The 20,956-nt window shown below is 37.3% G+C and overlaps 1 protein-coding gene across 5 annotated transcripts in view; it reads right to left on the reverse strand.

Moving 5' to 3' along the window:
- Window positions 1–20,956, reverse strand: part of LOC111150866 (ER degradation enhancing alpha-mannosidase like protein 3) — a 66,189-nt gene that overhangs the window by 37,660 nt on the left and 7,573 nt on the right. For all 5 annotated transcript variants that reach the window (XM_022508514.1, XM_022508509.1, XM_022508512.1 and 2 more), the window contains exons 3-6: window positions 9,896–9,996; window positions 9,109–9,148; window positions 3,422–3,534; window positions 2,291–2,444 (exon numbers count right to left, since the gene is read on the reverse strand). In XM_022508514.1, the coding sequence (XP_022364222.1) occupies window positions 2,291–2,444; window positions 3,422–3,534; window positions 9,109–9,148; window positions 9,896–9,996 (408 nt within the window). The remainder of the gene's footprint in view (window positions 1–2,290; window positions 2,445–3,421; window positions 3,535–9,108; window positions 9,149–9,895; window positions 9,997–20,956) is intronic.

Genomic DNA, 20,956 nt, shown 5'->3' on the forward strand with positions numbered 1-20,956 from the left:
AAAAAAAAAAAAAAAGATTAAAAAAAAAAAAAAGTAAGTTCAAGGGCGCCTGGGTGGCTCAGTGGGTTAAAGACTCTGCCTTCAGCTCAGGTCATGATCCCAGGGTCCTGGGATCAAGCCCCGCATCGGACTCTCTGCTGGGCGGGGAGCCTGCTTCCTCCTCTCTCTCTGCCTGCCTCTCTGCCTACTTGTGATCTCTGTCTGTCAAACAAATAAATTTAAAAAATCTTAAAAAAAAAAAAAAAAAGTAAATTCAATTAAAAAAACACCTGGGTTATTTGAAATAACTTTGTTTTTAATTTTAGTATGCTAAGAAAATAAAAAGATCAACAAACAAGTTTAACCACACCAAAAAGCAAAGAAATTCCAATTAAAACAAGACAGCATTTTTTCTCATCCAATTGGGAAAATAATAACAATACACACTGTTGGCAACAGTACAAGGACACATACACTTTTATAAAACACTGAGTAACTATAAAAGTGGAACCCTTCTGCAGAACAACTGGGCAATAAGTACCCAAAGCCTTAAAACACATTCCCTATTTGGGGCGCCTGGGTGGCTCAGCGTGTTAAACCTCTGCCTTCAGCTCAGGTCGTGATCTCGGGGTCCTGGGATCGAGCCCCGCGTTGGGCTCTGCTCAGCGGGAAGCCTGCTTCCCCCTCTCTCTCTGCCTGCCTCTCTGCCTACTTGTGATCTCTCGCTCTTTCAAATAAATAAATAAATCTTAAAAAAAAAAAATTCCCTATTTCTGGGACTTACTATTTCCTCTCCTAGTAACTTACCCTATGGAAGAAGTAAAAAGATCTGTACAAAGATGTTTGCAGAAGAGCTATTCAAAATATCAAAAGTGAGAAATTTAGATAAGAGATTTAATAGTCTGTTTCTCTAAACAAACAAAAGAAGTGTTGGTCACGATCCACTAAATTGGTGGGTAAAGTATTATGCCTCCAGTTTGAAAAGCACTGCTCTACATTATGCTCTCTAGTCAAAGGTTTCTTGATGGTGAAAGTGAGTCTTACTTGATTTATATTGGGAGAGAAAAGTTATTCCAGGTAATAGAGATGAAAGGCCTAACAGCATGGAAATAGAAAAAAACAAAGGAAAAGATGACCTTAGGTGTTTGGGCGGGGGACACTATTAGATTCTTCTGGCTGAAATGGAACACTCATTTTATTGGGATGTGAGGTTCTGAGAGCACGGCAGAAAGTCTATTGCCAAACCATAATAAATTCTGAAAGTTAAAAGATACTCTGTACAGGGGCGCCTGGGTGGCTCAGGGGGTTAAAGCCTCTGCCTTTGGCTCAGGTCATGATCCCGGGGTCCTGGGATTGAGCCCCGCATCAGGCTCTCTGCTCAGCAGGGAGTACCTGCTTCCCTTCCTCTCTCTCTGCCTGCCTCTCTGCCTGCTTGTGATCTCTCTCTGTCAAATAAATAAATAAAATCTTTAAAAAAAAAAAAAATCTCAAAATGAATGATTCCTGTGTTTTCACCTAGTTTGAACCCTTCCCTCCCCTTTATTCTCTCACATTACACCCTTTAAGGGTCTGTTTGCATCTAATTCTCCAATTGTTTTCTAAAACACCTCCTTTTGTCTTAGGTGTTTTCTTAAGTACCTAAATTTCATCAAAACAAGGCTACCACTGTGTGGTTCCTCCAGAGTCTCTGAACCCCCTCCTTTCCATTGCTCTACTTCCTCATTCCCTTCTTTTTTTTAATTTAATTTAATTTTTTTTTTAAGATTTTATTTATTTGACAGACAGAGATCACAAGTAGGCAGAGAGGCAGGCAGAGAGGGGAAAGGAAGCAGGCTCCCCGCTGAGCAGAGAGCCTGATGCGGGGCTCTATCCCAGGACCCTAGGATCATGACCTGAGCCGAAGGCTTAGGGTTTAACCCACTGAGCCACGCAGGCACCCCTCCTCATTCCCCTCTGTCCTATGTTCTCTCCATATCCTCTCTTCTGGAGAGCCAACACCCACTCTCACTTTCAAATGTATCTTCCGCACAAGTAATTCTGTGCCCAAATTCTAGTCTGGCATCTGTTTCTTCCTTCTGCAGCATAATCTAATCTGTTACACGGTGACACATAAAAGTCTTAAACGAATCTAAACTCTCATATCACTCAAATGCAAAACTGAAATGTCAATATAAATGTTTTATATAGCTATGAAGTATTTTTCTTCAGCCTTAAGCACGTGATGAACAATGGCTCCAGTTACAAAAATTCATTTTTTTTAAGACCACAAAGGAAGAATATAAAGGCTGCCATATTTTTCAGAATTACTTACTCTTGGATAAGGAAGGCCACTGGTAGTATTGAAAGCTGGTAAAAGTTTGTAACCCAATTGCTTGGCCATTTGGAGAAGTTCATCATTGTACCACTGCATGTGCTCCCCTTTTTCTTTCAGCATGATTGCCAGTGAGTGTCCACCCAAAAGACCCCTACAAGCACAGAGATGAACCATTATCCACTTCTTACAGATACTTAAAAGTCGCCACCTAAAAAGATGTGGGTATCTTGTTATCGACAATTTAGCACACATAAGGAAAGACCTCAGAACATCATCTTTTTTACACCTAACTCTGGCCACTCATTTTATGACAAAACACAGACAATACAAAAAAGTTTTAAATGTTCTATCTGCTGTGAAGTATTTGGCATTCTCAAATACCTTAAAATTTCTTAAAATAAAGAAGACCCTTAAAAACAAAAGACTTGACAACTTTTGATTCTACCAACTTTAAAATTTAACTTAATGATATATCATGTAACCTTTAACTCTTATAGTATAGCATTAAAAAACCCTCCCCAATTCTGTATTAAATATAATAGATTAACAAACTCTGTGAAAAGCTACATAAATACTTCCTAAACTGAAAAAGACTAACAAACTCTGTAAAAAGCTACATAAATATTTCCTAAATGGAGAGACTCACTTTACCTGTCAAAAGGAAATGTGTTACAACATAAAACTAACCATTAAATATAAAAATTTAATAATGCTGAAACTTGAATTAATAAATCCTGTAATTCAATACTTTTAAATGTTCTAAAAACATTTCAAACTGTTGAGTTGAGTGGTAGTATTATACATTTAATTTCATTTGGCCTGAAGGGGTGCTGGCTAAGATTAGCAAACTACGATACTAGTGAAAAACCTGAGCTATAGCTGATATGCAAATGTTCAACCTCTAATCCTTTTTTAACATGGGGGGAGGGGAAGAGTCTGCAACTATTTCCAAAGTTTGCAGCTGTCTGTGCCTAATATAATGCAGTCATCCCAGAGCCTGTTTCATAATATCCCAACTTCTATCTTTTAAACATTAGAAATATCTTGCTTTATTACCATCAAGAAATATACAGTAGACCTTGGCTTTTCTGTTATTAAAATTATAGCTTTAGTGTCTTACATACTTACCCAAGAACTCTGATGTTTGTTTCAAAGACTGATACAACTACATCATTATCTAAATTAACATCTCTTAAAACTTTTCTCACCGCATCTTCAAATTCTTTAGTTTTATTTAATACCTAGGAGAAGAAAATTATGAAAATAAAGTTCTATCAAGTCAAAGAGAAATAGCATTAGAATGAAATGCTAAAAGTTAATACAGTAAGACTCTAAAAAGTGACACATACAAAATGTTTCCCTTAAGTCAATGATAAAAACGTGGTATCTAAAACCCACCAAAATTAAATGCCTACATTATAAGAAATCTTTATATATTTCTCTTTTAGATACACAGAAATCATTAAGACTTTAAAACAAACATCATCAGAACTGTTAACTGGTTTCTTAATATATTACCCATGACCTAGAGCTACATGAGATGAGCTCTACCAGGATTTGGTTTCCAAGCCAAAATAACACAAAAACCATCCTATTCACCAATCATCATTTTTTTTTTTAAAGATTTTATTTATTTATTTGACAGACAGAGATCACAAGTAGGCAGAGAGGCAGGCAGAGAGAGAGAGAAGGGGAAGCAGGCTCCCTGATGCCCAGAGAGCCCGACGTGGGGCTCGATCCCAGGACTCTGGGATCATGACCTGAGTTGAAGGCAGAGGCTTTAACCCACTGAGCCACCCAGGCGCCCCACCAATCATCATTTTAAAGGTTGCTTGTTTTCAAAAGAGAGCACACCCTTCAGAGAATGACTGACTAATCCTAAACCACATACCACCCGCATTCCTCACGCGTGGATACCCTGACCCCTAACTAAAAAGGAGTTTAATGTTGTAATCAAGAGCAAGCCCTGTTTTGAACTCACTACCTGAGTTCTTTCACTCACTACCTGAGTAATCTTGGTCAAGTGACTTCCATCTCTGAGCCTCTTCCTTCAACCATAAGAAGAAATATCAAAAAAATTTTAAAAAATTAAAAAAAAAGAAATATCTACTCCTACAGGATTGCCCTCTTAAATGAGGTAATATATGTAAAGTATTTTCAGTCGAGTGCCTGACTTAGTAAGTGCTTAACATCATTACTATTATCATTATCACCATGAGGGTCTAGAATCCTAACTAGGTTAACAATCCTATGGAATCTTGTGATCAGTTCCGTGAAGGGGCCAATGCATTACATAGTTGCTTTGATTTTTCAGTCAAAATCGAGGTTGTGTCAGAGAGCTCTCTTGCTCAACTATTAAGCCCAACAGCTAAAACCAGAAATAAACAAGACCACTTAACTCATGCTCTAGCTACAACCCATTGTGCTTATTGCTCATCACACTTTCCTGAGTCACTGACAAGACATTTTGCAGTGACCAGAACATTCCAACCGCCAGACCAGAAAAGTCCTGATATCAATGGAATGCCTAGAAGACCACAGCCTACACATCCCTTCCCTGCCCCTGATCACGGGATGAACACCTACCAATCTCCGCCCGCAATCACACGCGCCCTGTCTGCTCTCTTGCATGTACCCCCACCCTCAATCTCGCCTTCTAAAACTCTAGGTATCCACCTTGTCTGTGGAGAGGTCTGTATTAAGGCCTGTGCCTGCTGCCTCCCCAGCTGCCAGGCCCCAAAAGAAATCTCTCCCTTCTCTTTTCCAAACCTTCTTCTCTTGAGTTATTGGCTTCTCTTGCCACAAGTTTATCTGAGTCTCTTCAACAACAGTGTTGGCACAACCAGCCAGGAACTCTGCTTCTCATTTGTCCAGCTCTCTTGGCATTCCCAGGGAGAGAGCAGCTGGCTGAGGCAGTGTGCCGGGCCTTACCTGCTCATTTCCTGGGTTAGTGGCTGTGATAGGTTGTTCGATAACAACTACACAATTACCCGGTATTTAGACCCCCGATCCATTAAAAGTAGTTCTCCTTTTCTTGCTTGTTTAATCTTTCTATTTGATAATATTTCAGAGTGCCTTTCACTTTATTTCCTTCATTAAAAATTCTAATTTAGGTATAAAACATTCCATAAGAATATTTGACTAAGGGGCACCTGGGTGGCTCAGTGGGTTAAAGCCTCTGCCTTCGGCTCAGGTCATGATCCCAGGGTCCTGGGTTTGAGCCCCACATCGGGCTCTCTGCTCAGCGGGGAGCCTGCTTCCCCTTCTCTCTCTGCCTGCCTCTCTGCCTACTTGTGATCTCTGTCTGTCAAATAAATAAATAAAATCTTTTAATAAAAAAAAAAGAATATTTGATAAAAATTCAAATGAAAGTAAAAGTCAGGATAAGTTCTGTGTAAAATATACTATCAAGCCTGCCTTTAAACCACTTGGGACACCTGGGTGGCTGTATCAGTTAAGCGTCTGCTTTTGGCTCAGGTCATGATCCCAGGGTCCTGGGATCCAGTCCCACACTGGGCTCTTTGCTCAGTGGGGAGCCTGCTTCTCCCTCTGCCTGCCACTCCCCCTGCTTGTGCAAGCTCTCTGACAAATAAATAAAATTGTAAAAAAAATTAAAAATAATAAAAAAAACCCTCCTCCTTATCAACTTCTAAATCCACATAAATTCTGTAGCAACAAGTGCAGATGCAAATAGCCCTGAATCACTTTTAGAATGAAACACAACTGTGCTACTCCCCACTCATCCACACATACACTTTTTAGTATCATTTTGTTAATCTTACTCTTCTTCCTAGGTCTATCTCCTGAGAATTATTCCCAAGAATTATACCAATGTTATTTGTTTCAAAGGAGATTAAAAGTGGAAAGAATTCTCTTTGTCCATAATTAGTTAGAAAATTCATTCCAACTGCTCTATTACTTAAAGAACTCTTTAAGCTCTTAGCTGATAACAAAGAGGAATTCAGGTCTCTTCTTTCCTCATCATCTTTAATTTGTATTGGTATCTATCTTTCTACAGATTACATGGTAACGTAGACTATAAAGATCACACATGATACGTTCTATTAATATTTTCAAATAAGTCAAATAAAATAATCACAATGTAAAGGTAAGGTAAATCAGAAATATTATTAAGTGTATTACTAAAATGTACCAAAACAATTCCTTTTAAATGTAGGAAAAAATTTTCTCAACTAATTTTCTGTTTAAACTAGATAGAAAATTCAATTTAAAAAAATATTTCAAATAGTAATAAAAATTCAAAATGAATTCTTATCTTTCAAAGTTATGATGGTATGTAGTAAGTTACTTAGGTTATTCCTACTTGAAGAGACTAAAATTTAAAGAGTTTATAAAGTATTTTTTTCAGTGTTCCAAGATTCATTGTTTATGTACCACACCCAGTGCTCCATGCAATAAGTGCCCTCCTCAATACCCAGCAGCAGGCTCACCCATCTCCCCACACCCCTCTCCTCCCAAACCCTCAGTTTGTTTCTCATAGTCCACAGTCTCTCGTGCTTCTTTTCCCCCTCCCATTTACCCCAATTCACTTTTAAGTATCATTTTTTAAATGTAAGATTTTTATCTATCTTTCTTAACTCCTCCTGAGGGTAATTCAACAAATAGAGGAGTTATTTATCTGAATCTGAACCAAAGATAAGTAAGAAATAACATGTTATAGTTAATAGGAAACTTAGATACCTAATTTAGGCCCTTCTAAGGTGAAAACAGGAGCCCAGAGAAGTTAAATGATTTGACCGAGGTTGCACACATCGGTATTATGTGATCACTTCTTATTGAACTCAAGTTTATACCACACAGTACTGAGAGTATGGCCTGCTAACCAGCACGAACAGCACCACCAAGTGGCAGCTTATTAGAAACACAGATTCTTGGACCCTACCTTCAGTCTATTGAATCAGAATCTGCATTTTAGCAAGACCCCTAGGTGACTTGTAATACATTGAAGTTTAAAAAGTAGTGCATCATTATACAGTATTTCTCAAACTTTAGCATATATCAGAATCATCTGGAAGCTTGTTAAAAAACAGACTGCTGGGCCTCACTTCCAGACTGTCTGATACAGTATGTCTGGGATGAGGTGCTAGAATTTTCCATTTCTAACAAGTTGTCAGGTGCTGCTGCTGCTGCCGATCCTGGGATATTTTGCAAATTAAAGCCAAAGTATACAACTGGTATAACATGAAAGACAGAACCTTTGTAATAATGAATGGCTCCTCAATTAGAAGCCAACAGATTTCTAAATTTAGGAAAGTTATGCAGCCTGATACTACCTTTTCTCCTTCATTTCTGTTAAGATTTTTTAAAGCACATGATATCTGAGATCCATGTTCAAGAAAATCCACTGACAGAGAAATGATGGGGAATTTGCTATATGGAAAGATAAAGCCAAGCTGACAGAACAAGAGACAAAGTTAAGTTCAGCTGTGATCCTTCCTAACACACAGCTACTGCTCCTCACTTACTTCGCCCACATCAAGGTAGACCTGAGAAGTATGACCTAGTTACAGTTACAAGGACACCACTTGGCTTCTTCCAGGGTGGCAATCTGTGCCTCCCAGGATATCTTGTTTACCTTTGCCTTTTATTTGGAGAGGAAGCCCTGTTACAGCAGAACACATAGGACCACTAAACCAAAAATAAGGCATATAAATATTCTCATTCTCATAATCATGATAATACAGTTCGCACATTTCTTTAATCTCTGAGAAATAAAGTCACAACTTTTGAAACCCTGACCCAACTGTAAAAGTTGTAACCCATGCAGGCTTCACAACAAAAATCTTCTCAACCATGGCTGCATTTTATAAACGAAGGGAAGCTTTAGGAGTGTAAATAGTAATAAAGCCCTGCTCCAGAATAATTAAATCAGAGTAATTCACGAGAAGGGATATTCTTTAAAACTTCAGAGGCCAGCCTCCTAAGGTGCTGGTATAGAAGGAAGGAGGGATGAGAAGGGAAGTGAAAGGGAGAAGAGAATAGGAAAGGAAAAGAAAAGAAAAAGAGAATGCCCACTGAAAAAAGAACGTACAAACAATATTGGAAAGAAAAGCTTGGTTCTGAAAAGTTCCTGCCATCCCAAAGATTTTTTTGTTTTGTTTTTTAAAATATTAATCAATCCTCAAGACATTTAACTCAAAGTTGAGAATTAGGTCTTAAGGAAAATCCTGAAACAAGCCTACTGTTATATTGTAAGCGATCTCAAAGTAGAAAATTAGATACTGTATTTAGAAATTATGACATCTGGAACTCAATCTTTCTCCTCTGCCATTACAAACCATCCCAACCAGAATTAATTAAAATGATTTTTATCCCATGAGGTCAAAAAGGGTTGCCAAGAAATGAACACTTGGTGCTAAAAATCACTGGTGGGAAAAAAATTAAATTTTTTTATGAACATAAGAATTCTAGTTTAACAACTTCAGTATCATTGTGGCATGCCATTCTGGATCAAGAATATCAGTGGTATTTTCTAGAATTAATTTCTTCCAATAGCTTCAACCTCCTTGTATAATGGGGAAACAACCTTCCTGATTAAAAGTGCCATCACATAAGCTAACATACCTATAAATTATTTTAATACCTCCATGACTTTTACATACTTTCACTTGATATTTACATGACATAATCAACTCAATACTCTGAAAGAGCTATTTAGAAGCAAAGCTCAGAACACTTTAAATTCTGAAAACTTCTATTTCAGACTTAATGCATCATGACTGTATTCGTAATATTTTGAGTGTGCAAATTATGAAATTTATAAAATAAGTAAATTCAAGAGGATTCAAACCTACCACAAGAGTGTCCAAAGAATCAATCAGTGTCAGGGAAAATCTAAGAAACAAGTATAATGAGATACAAACCATTAGAAGTCTGAATATTTTATCCATGAATGTATAAGCAGATATATCCATGCCTTATCGACTGGCAGTTTCTATTAGCTAGTACTTCCAGGCATCTATAGTACGATGTTACCTATAAAGCACCGAAGGCACCCAAAAAGGCTTAAACATTACATTTAATATTCAGTGTATCTACGTATCTTTCAAAATGAATAGAAATGTTCATTAACTCTCTTTTAAAGCAAATAAAAATATTAAACCATCAAAATATTAAACCATCAAGGTGCCTGGGTGGCTCAGTCAGTTAAGCATCTGCCTTCAGCTCAGGTCATGATCCTGGGATCCTGCGATTAAGTCCTACGTTGGGCTCCCTGTTCAGCAGGGAGTCTGCTTCTCCCTCTCCCTCTGCCCACCCTCCCACCACTTATACTCTCTCTCTCTCTCTCTCTCAAATAATTAAAAAATAAAACATATTAAACTATGAACACTTTATAATGTGTCGATGACTTTATATACATTTCGAAAGTTATATTCATCTTAGCAACTTTTCACTGATCTAAGAGGTAAACTGATTTTTTATAAAAAATAACAGAAGGAAATAAAAGAGTTTCAAGTCTCACTTAAAGCAGTCCTTGAAATTTAATCAACCCCCAGAAATACAACTGTAAGCTGCATCTCGGATGTCTATGACTTCAGAACCCTGAGCTGCCACACCATCCACCGTGTTAATAATACTCACTTCCCCAAGGCATCATCAACATCACCCCGACTTGGCTCCTGGCCTCTAACGCGACCTCTACAGGTTAAAGGCATGAGTTCATCAGCTGGGTAAGCATGTTCCTGCAAGGGAAATTACAGTGAGTCACTGAGGAAAATAAGAGAAAGCAAACATCATCTAGAGGACACAACCTTCTTGCAGTTATTTTTAAAAAAGGAAGATGCAAGTTAGTCAGAAGTTCTACTACTCTTAAGTCTATGGGAACCTTTTCAAAAATTTAGTTATAAAGTAATACGTGCCTAAGAAAAAAATGCTAAAAAATATTTCTTTAAAAATCTGATAATCTGCTTCCATTCCACCAAATCTCACTCTTCAAAGGTAACTACTGTTAAGACTGGCATTTATGCTTCCAAATTTATCCACATACATTAAAATACAGGCACATACATAATTTACATTTTATTTACAAATAGGTGCTCATGCCATATGCACACACTGCTCTAAAATTCGTTTACTTAAATCACCATGGGGTTTTTCCACGCTAGAATTTTATAAATGTGTTTTTTAACCACAAAGTGGTCATTTAATATTAGCTAATATTACCGAGTACTTAGTTCATTTCATTATCACACCTCTGAAACAGATTCAATTATCCCTATTTTACAGAGGAGAAAACTGAGGCCCACAGAAGGTAAGTAAGCCCAGACATGCAACTAGTAAAGGACGAATCCAGAATTTAAGCCTGGCGACCTGACTCTAGAGCATATTATCCTTCACAGTGCCCGCCCTTCACAGTATTGCACAGTATGGATACACTACAATTCACTTATTCCTCTCTTGAGGAATATGTAGATTGAACTCAGTTTTTCACTATACAGACATCTATTTGCCTACATCTTTTGCACATACGCTTGTATTTCTACAGATTAAATCCCTAGAAATACACCCAGGGGGTCACAGGTATGGATATTTAATTTCTGATAGCTATCAAACTGAAGACACTAACTTACATCCCAGCAATACTCGAACACAGGAGATGACCAATGATTTATATTTTGCCGATCTCTTGCATAAAAAATGGTAACTCAAGTTTTATTAATGAGGATAAACATTTTTTTTGTATTCATCATTGCTATTTTTTTTGAAATGTCTGTTTATATATTTTGTCCATTCTCTATTGGTTGTCTTATTGGCCAAGACATTCTCTATACATTGTGTTTGTTATATACAGTAAAAATATTTTTCCTGTCTTTTATCTTTTAACTTTGTTTTGGTGCTTTTTACTTTAAATATGTAGTTAAGTCTGTAAGTTTCTTCCTTTATGGTTTCTAGATTTCAGGCACGGTTAAGAAGGCTACCTTGAGCCTCTGAAAAGAGCACCCTTATTTTGTCTAGAGATTTACTGCATCTGGAATCTAATTTCCTTTATGATGTAAAATAGGGATATAGCTGTGTTTGCCCCCCCAAAACAGCCAATTTTCTAAATTCCACTTTTTAAACAACCCATCCACTCCCTAATTGCTTGAAATGCAGCTTTATTAGTTCAAAATTGTCTACACATTCCTGTAGCCTCATTTTTGTTCTGCAGATCGATCTGCTTGACAGACTTATTTCCTATTCCTACTGCCCTACAGATCTAGTTCCTGCTCCAAACCATTATCTTAATTATTCTACCTTTGCACTATACCTTCCTACTTAGGACAGCAACTCACTACCCCCAATTATTTTTCTTCAAAAATTTTTAAACTACTTTTTCAAATTTAGCTCTCTGGATAACTTTAGATATTCTTTAGAACTCCACTGCAATTTTAATTGGAAGAGCCTACTTTGGGGAGAATTGACATCATTACCAACTGGTTCTTCCCATCTAGGAATGTACTATATCACTACATTAATTCAGATCTTCTTTTATGAATTTGGTTTTCTTCTCTAGGTCTCACAAATTTCTTAATATTTATTAATAGGAATTTTATCATTTGGGATACTATTTTGAGCAGAATTTTCTGTTAAAGATTTATTTATTTATTTGAGAGAGACAGAGAGTGTGTGTGCATGCACACGTCGGGGTAGGGGTAGAGGGAGAAGGAGAGGGGAAGCAGACTTCCTGTTGAGCACAGAGCCCTCTGCCAGGCTTAATGCGGCTCAATCTCAGGACCCGGAGATCATGACCTGAGTGAAACCAAGAGTCGGACTCTTAACTGACTGGGTCACCAGGGTCCCCTGGAATTCTTTTTTTTTTTTTTTAAAGAATGACCATGACAGAGTACTTCTAATCCAGATAATAATGAAACAAATGCAAAAATCTTCCCTCCTATTCATTACAAATACACAGAATTGCTGTATCAGTATTAAATTATTTTTAAAACATAGCTGAGCTTAAGAACAAGAAAAAATTCTTAAGTACCAAAAGTGAATAATGGAGTACAGAAGATGAAACTGCAGTGACAGTGGTATGGGCGTTAGAAATAAAGATAGACTTCAGGAGAATTATGTTAATGCCCAAAGGGTAGAAGAGTTGATACTACTGGTCTCGCATACATGGCCATAAGCCAGAGAAGTAGGTTCTTTAAGTTGGATAGTTGCTTCAGTAAAACTCGACTGGATCCCCACCTACTGGCGGAAAAGGACAGAAACAAGAAAGTCCTGCTGAACTTTGTATTTTTTTCACTAGGGGACAGTCCCTAAAAGATTCCTCTAAAATTAATTACATGATTATGATTAGAGATTAGAATCACTGTGCTTATATATTTCAACTTCAGACAATATTCACTGATTCCCTGTCAATAATGGTAAGTTTAGGGGCGCTTGGGTGGCTCAGCCCTTAAACGTCTGCCTTCGGCTCGGGTCATGATCCCAGGGTCCTGGAATTGAGACCCGCATCAGGGTCTCTGCTCTGCGGGAAGCCTGCTTCTCCCTCTGTGTCTCTCTCTGTCAAATAAATAAATAAAATCTTTTAAAAAATAATAATAAGAAGAAGATTAATACACTCACAACGTTTCCCATTCAACTTAAGATTTTTGCCACTAATGCTACTACAGACATTCTTCAACCTGCCTGGCCTCGCTACATACGAGTTTCTACAATCTAGTTAGATAAACCCTCAACAACACGACTTAAATTCAGTTACCACTGTGTATTAACTGCAAGTGAGTGCATAAAATACAAACTTCGGTGCCAGTTCCTCAACCCACAGGTCACTACATAAATAACCGACACTCATCATGGTCAGTGATCACTCGCATCACTTCTTTCAAAGTCAGTGTCTTGATTACCGTGTGTCTAGTTTTTAGCTCATACGTAGCAAGCATGTGGTTATCCCCTTGTCAGCCAGTGATAATCAGACATGACAATGTGACAGTTTATGAGGATGGATAATCAAAAAAGGAAATTCGCCAACAAGGATGAAAGTTCAGCGAAGAAAAGAAAAATGAGGACACTGAAAGTGCAATCTGAACTGAACATAAACACTGCATAGAGCAGCTGGCCAGGGACAGGTGGCCACAAGGACACTCCAGAGACTAGCAGATGTGCATCTACAGGAACTGAGGGAGGGCCCAATTATCCACATAGATGAAGAAAGTGGTTGCAACAGAGAGTGACCAGGTCACAAAGGAAAGGATACCTGCAAAACACTTCCCATTAAAGGAATTCCCAGAGGTATTTCAGGAGAGGGAAAAGGGTAACATTTTTTCAGCTGATCCAAATTTTGAAAGCAGGAGGACAATTCACAGATGCATAGAAAAGATGTGTGCTGTTATCTCAGGTTACACAACTGAAATGAAGGCAAAGGAGACAAGACTATCCAATCTTAATGAATTTTTGGAAAGAAATAACACTTTAATTTTCAAAGTCCCTAATATTTTGAATATTAGTTTTGCTATTTTAAAATCTCTGTACATTTATAACCATCAGAAAGAGAATTTTCAATATTTTGACAAAGATTTTAAAAGGTTTGTAACATTTGTATTCTGGTCTGGAACCCTAATTCCCACAGTTGCTAGTATCAGAATTTTACTTAAGTAGAGTCAACTCACACCATTTTTCTAATGGCTTCTCCATTCCTGACTTTTTATTTTGATTCAGCTGTTGGTTGCCTGGACTTGTCCTCAGGTATGTTTTTGTTTCTCGGTTTTTTAGAGTGTCATCAGTATTGTTATTTCTCTGGTAGCCCTGGGTTAGGATGTCTCTTGTCTTACACTTGAAAAATAAAATGAATGTTATAAAATGCTTGAGACATATTTTCTTTCCTTCCGAAATCTGAGGATACTGTTGCACAACCTTACATCCACTGAGAATCACTATGGCAAAGTTTCTAAGACTAGTCTGATCCCTCGTACCTTGAACGACTTGTACCACCTATGCCTGTACGTTCCTATGATTCTTAATTCTTGAAGTTCAGCAGAAATACTCCCAATCCATACCCAGCTCTATCCTACTGCCTCTCACTAAACTCAATGATCTATATGCCAAATCCATAGCACATTAGCAGCAGAGAAACAGAATAGAGGACAGGAACACTAAACACATGGTCAAACAGAAAAGGAAAGACAAAAAATAATAATAAAGTAGGCTAAAGAATACAAAAAGCACTGAAGCCTGCAACCCTTCAGATATTTAAAAAAGTTCAGCGCTCCATAATGATTCATTTCCTGAGGAAAGGATCCCAGACAACTGTTTGTACTATAATTAGAATCCACATGCAGCTACCAACTTCTGAATTGAACATACTGTGATTTTAATATTATATACAATTTTTAGCATAAATTCCTAATAATTTTGTCTTTTAACATTTTTAAGTTCCTAACTTCTTTTTCTGTGTTAATTCCAAAAGAACTGTGATTTCCCAGAATGCATACGATTTTTTATTGCTTAAGTTTCGTATTTAACACATCTAAACAACACTCTGAAGTAATTCAAAAGTGATATATTTTCAGCTTGCTGATGAATTTTGAAACTTCGTAAGGTATCATTCAAATGTTAATTTGACTGCAAGGAGTTCTTTACTATTTAAACCACCACCGCTTAGAATACTTTATACTATTCCTAGGGTTTTGCAAAAACACTTCTGTCTGAAATTAAATATGAAACTCAAACCCTAGGCTTATGTAGATAAGAAAAATATTAGGAGCAATTACAAACAGAATAATCAAATAAGGGAGCTTTGAACAAGACATAAAAATACTTTATGCCCTGCTAATTCAAGATTACAGATAAAAACAAAAACCACAGCATTTTCTTTGGGCTAACCACAAAGTGAACTACAGCTGGTTTGCGTAAATCCGGAGCAATGCCTACGTGGCAAATAAACAGCCATATTACACTTCAAATATCCTGTCTACTTGAGGTAATAGAGTAATACAGTAATACCGTCTCTTCACAATATATTGCCAGAATGAGGGACAAGTAATTCATATTGCTATGACTCAGAACCACAAAGCACAATAATTATTACTCAGAAACAAAACTCAGGTAATAAAAAGAGTCCTATACAAATTAAGTAGAACAGGTGCCTACCTAAAAGCAAGAACAACTGCATAAAACAAAACCAAGCAGACTCCTCTTTCTGGTAGAAACTGACACCACGATTCTAAAATTTACAGAGAAATGCAAACCAGGGCACCTGGATGGCTCAGTAGGTTAAGTATCTACTTTTGCCTCGGGTCATGATCTCAGGATCCTGTTTGGAACCCCATGTTGGAGTCCCTACTCAGTGGAGAGTCCACTTCTCCCTCTCTTCCTCTCCCCATGCCCCACCCCCCACTCATGCGCACATTTCCCATGTGCACACTCATGTGCACACTTGCACTCTCTAATAAAATCTTAAAAAAAAGAAATGCAAATAACCCAGAATATCCAAAACAATTTTGAAAAAAAACAACACTGAAAGACTTACACTGCCTGATTTCACAACTTAATATCACACTAAAGACAGTGTGATATTAGTATACATATAGATATTCAGATCAATGGGGAAAAAATAGTCTAGAAACAGACCCACACATAGATGGTTGACTAATTTTACACAGATACCAAAGTAATTCAGTAGTAAAAGGATATTCTTTTCAACAAGTAGTGTTGGATAGAGATGGATATCTACATAGAAAAAAATATAAATCAATCTTTACCTCATTCTATATACAAATATTAATATAAAATGAGTGACAGACCTAAATAAACAGGCTAAAATTGTAAAACACCTAGAAGAAAATCTTTGTGGCCTGGGCTAGGGAAATATTTTTTAGGTAGAATATAAAAGATAGGAATCATAAAAAAGGATAAACTGGATTTGATCACAATTTAAAACATTTGCCTTCATAAGACATTGTTAATTAAAAGGCAAAGCACAGATGGGGAGAAAATATCTGTGCTACGTGATATATGTGATAAAGGACTGATATCCAGAGTATTTAACTCTTATGACTCAGTAATCAGGATAAATGACCTGATTTTAAAATAGACAAGAGATGTGGAGCAGGCATCACTAAAAAAGAGATATACTAAGCACACAGATTTTCAACATCATTGGTTATTGGGAAAAGTCAAAGTCACAACAAAATGCCGCTACATACCTATTAGATTAGCTAAAATTAAAAAGACCGAAAATACCAAGTACTGGAGAAGATGTGGCATAACTAAAACTCTTATACATTGCTGGTGGGGAACACAAAATATTACAGACACTTGAGGGAAGTTTTTCAGTTTCTTATAAAGTTAAATTTATCCTTCTCATATAACCTAACAATCCTGTTCCTAGTTGGGAAATATATGAAAATGTATGTCCACATAAAAATTTGCATTCGTAGCAAATTTTCACAGCAGTCTTTTTAATGACAGGCAACGACCAGAAACAAGCCAAATATTTATCAGTTGGTGAACAGATAAACAAAGTGTGTTCTATCAAATCAACCGAATACTACTAAGCAATTAATAGTAACTACAATATATCCAACAACATGGCTAAAATCTCAAAACCATCATGTTAAAGAATCTGAATCAGAAGACTACATACTGTATGATACCATTTATATGAAACCCTAAAAAGGAAAAACTAGTGCCAAAAGCAGGTTACAGTGGTTGCCAGGGGTCAGAGGTAGGGAAAAGGAACTGACTGCTACGGAGCATGAGGAAGCATTGAGCATGAGGATGGAAAAGTATGTCATGACTGTGGTGGTAGTTAAACAAATAGAAACAATTATCAAAACCCCTCAATGGGTTGGGCCGCTGCCTTCAGCTCGGGTCATGGTCTCGGGGTCCTGGGATCGAGCCTCACATGGGGCTCTCTGCTTAGCGGGGAGCCTGCTTCCCCCTTTCTCTCTGTCTGCCTCTCTGCCTACTTGTGATCTCCCTCTGTCAAATAAATAAATAAAAATCTTTAAAAAAATAATAAATTTTTTCATCTGTAAGTTATACCTAATCAAACAGAAAAACTTTATTCTACTGAGTTAAAATCCTATACAGAATATCAGAGTGTGATAATAAAATATTACAAGAGGATACTCAAGAATTTATGCCATTTGGACAAAGTTTAGGATGCTCTAAAAGTACAGGCCAAGGAACACTTGTTAACAAAAGATAGTCCCACACTCATTCACACAACAAAAGACATAAATTTGTAACTTCCCTCCTCCCAGCCATTAGTACCACTTTTTAAGTACTTTATTTACAAAATTACTCTCTCTTCTTTTTTTAAAGATTTAATTTATTTGTTTGAGAGAGAGAGAGAGAGACAGGCAGAGAGGGGCAAAGGGAGAAGCAGGCTCCCCGCTGAGCAGGGAGCCTGATGTGGGGCTTGATTCCAGGACCCTAGGATCATGACCTGAGTAGAAGGCAGAGGCTTAACCCACTGAGCCACCCAGGCACCCCCAGAATTACTTTCTGATGAACAGTCAAAAAGAAAACATTAGGTACAGAGTTTCAAATGCGGAATACGAAAAAGTTCTGGAGATGGTAATGGTTGCACAACATGGTGAATATACTTAATACCATAGAAATGTCCACTTAAAAATGGTTAAAATGCGGGCACCTGGGTGGCTCAGTCATCAAGCGTCTGCCTTTGGCTCAGGTCATGATCCCAGGGTCATGGGATTGAGCCCAGCATCGGGCTCCCTGTTCATGGGGAAGCCTGCTTCTCTCTCTCCCACTCCCCCTGCTTGAGTTCCCTCTCTCACTGTGTCTCTCTCTGTCAAATAAACAAATAAAATCTTTTTTAAAAAATTAAAAATGGTTGAAATGGTAAGAAGAAAAAAAAAATATATATATATATTTATATTTTTACCACAACAAAAAATGTTCAAAGAAAGTAACATTGGGGGGGAAAAAGTAATTCTAAGAAATCTTACATAAATCAAGAAATCTATAAGGAAGTTACATTTCCCTTGGTTTGAACGATAAGGACTAATCTACTGTGTTTTTTGAACTGTGCTCTCACGAAATCAAGGTTAAAAAAGTGGTTATTAGGTATGATTCTACTAGGTAAAAGAAACTGTGCTTACCAACTCTTTTAAAGTTTATTTGTAATGTTTAAGCTCTACCTTAACAGTTTTTACTTATAACAGTTGGGTAGTTTACAGTAACAGGAAAAACGCTGGGAGACAAGTATCAGGTCAGGAAGCGCAGATCTAAAACGGTTCTGCATTTGGTGGCCTAAATTCATGTCATTTTGTCATCTAAATTAATCTGAAAAGTAACCTCAACCTAAGTACTAAAAACACACTAACAGAAGCGCTAAAGTGGCTATGGTCTGAGGTTAAATAAGGCCACACAAGAACTGCCAAAACAAACATCTAATTTCATGTTATTTGAGGGAAAAAGAAAGCCATCTGTGCAATTTACTGTGGATAAATTGCAGTTGGATCAAGGCTAGAGATTTGCCAAACATAGTTGTTATAATGTTAATATTTAAGCCAATAATTGATAAAACCAGAAAATTCCTGGATATAACAAAGGATGGCAGTATTATAGTACCCTACAGGGCACTGTTACTGAAAAATAGTATTTACAGAACTTTGGAGAATTAAAAAAAAAAAAGAGGTAAGGGAAAAAATAAGCTTAAAGGGTACAAGCCTAGAACAGAAAAGAATGTGTTTTAAGAAGTTTGTATGTACAATGGGAAGAAAAAGTTCTCAGTTAAAAGCCTGGATGAAGTTTAGGAGGGCAATTTCAATCTCAAGCAGAGAATGAATAATGACAGTAGCAATAAACTCTTATATAGTGCTTCTTATTTGCCAGACACTAGATCCACATACTTGAATTATATTAACTTGTTCAATCCTTACAACAGCAGTGAAGAAACAGACTCAGGGAGATTAGGTAACTTTCTCATTGCAACACAGCTAGCTCACGGAGCCCTGTTCCATTTCTAGACTTCTTGCTCGCTCTTAATATTATATTGCATCCTTGGAAAGCCACTGGTCTCCTAGGAACCAAGAGAGTTAAAAGGAATTGCTCTGAATGCTCACTAGAATGGAGAATAATATTAAAAAGGACTAGTGAGAAATGAAAAGCTTTCAGCACTTATTAAAAGCCCACCATGTGCCAGGTACTTACATTTCAGCATAGTAGGCAACCGACTACAACAAAACAAGCAGACTTAGAGATCCCAAAACTCACCATAAACTTGTATCTTTCATGAAGTTTGTTAAATGATTTCTTTGAATTTAAAAGGCATAGATATATAATAATCAAATGCAAAAAAAATCACTATTTGATTACATCTTCACAAGAATTCAATTCAACTTCAAAAAAATTTATTTTTTAAAAATATTTTATTTATTTCAAGAGACAGAGAGAGCAAGCACAAGCAGGGGGAGGGGCAGAGACAGAAGGAAAGAGAAAGAATCTTACGCAGACCCCACACTCAGCATGGAGCCCCACTCAAGGCTCCATCTCATGATCTGAGCTGAAACCAAGAGTCAGACACTTAATGGAGCCACCCAGGTGCCCCTCTTTAAAAAAATTCAATAAGCGTTTGTGTACCACGCATGATTTCAGGCACAAGACATATAAAAGATGAATTTATTAAAAATTAAATAAAATGATCCCTGTTCTCAGGACACCTGTGTGGCTCAGTCAGTTAAGCGTCTACCTTTGCCTTAGGTCATGATCCCAGGGTCTTGGGATCCAGTCCCTCCCGCATCAGGCTCCTTGCTCAGCAGAGAGCCTGCTTCTCCATCTGCCTGCTGCTCCCCCTGCTTGTTCTCTCTCTCTCTCTATGAAAATAAATAAATAAAATCTTTAAAAACTAAATAAAAAATAAATAAAATGATCCCCTTCTCAACAATCTTACAAGCTACAATAGCCCTTTACAATTATGCCCATTTTACATAAGATAGTGCTCAGAGGGGTTAAATGAACTGTTTAGGGTCCAAGCTATTAAATAAACAAAACAAAATTTGAACTCAAACCCATCTAACTCCAAAACCTATACGCTTTTGCTTTACAGCAAGCTAATACTGTTTCTGAGTATTAACAACTGGAAAAAATTTTCAAGTGACTTCAAATAACAAATACAGAGCACCTGGTCTCTGCTTAATACTTTAGAACTGTTTCAGGTTAGTTCTGAACTTGAAAAAGGGAAATGAGAATTCCAGACTAAATCTTGGGTTACAATCTTCACATAAACTAAGCAGAGCACAAGTACATTGCAAGAGTCACTTGTGTTGTAAAACAGTTGAACATTTAAAAATATGTATTGCAGAGGAATGCAGATGGTGTGGATCCACTGGAAAAATGAAGGGGCGTGTTAATTCCAGGAGTTCCCAGTCTTCGGGGTTGAAATCCCTCCCCTTTCAATCTTATAGGTAGGGAGGTGTAATACAAAGCTTCCCAATTAGGGTCCAAAAAATAGGAACTGGCCCAGGAAGTCCTCCAAGAGCTGTTGTCAGTACTCTGTTGTCAGAGAGCTCTGTCATAAATCCATTTACTAAGTGAACTCTGTAACAGGAAAAAATGTATCGATAGAAAGTTCTGATGTTTACCTAAAAAGGGACAGGGATATTAAAAATACTGTGCTTTAGGGGCACCTGGGTGGCTCAGTTGATTAAGCATCTGCCTTCGGCTCAGGTCACAATCCCAGTGTCCTGG

The sequence above is a fragment of the Enhydra lutris genome, unplaced genomic scaffold (assembly GCF_002288905.1).
Source record: "Enhydra lutris kenyoni isolate GAN:26980312 unplaced genomic scaffold, ASM228890v2 scaffoldscaffold24, whole genome shotgun sequence".
Classification (NCBI taxonomy): domain Eukaryota; kingdom Metazoa; phylum Chordata; class Mammalia; order Carnivora; family Mustelidae; genus Enhydra; species Enhydra lutris.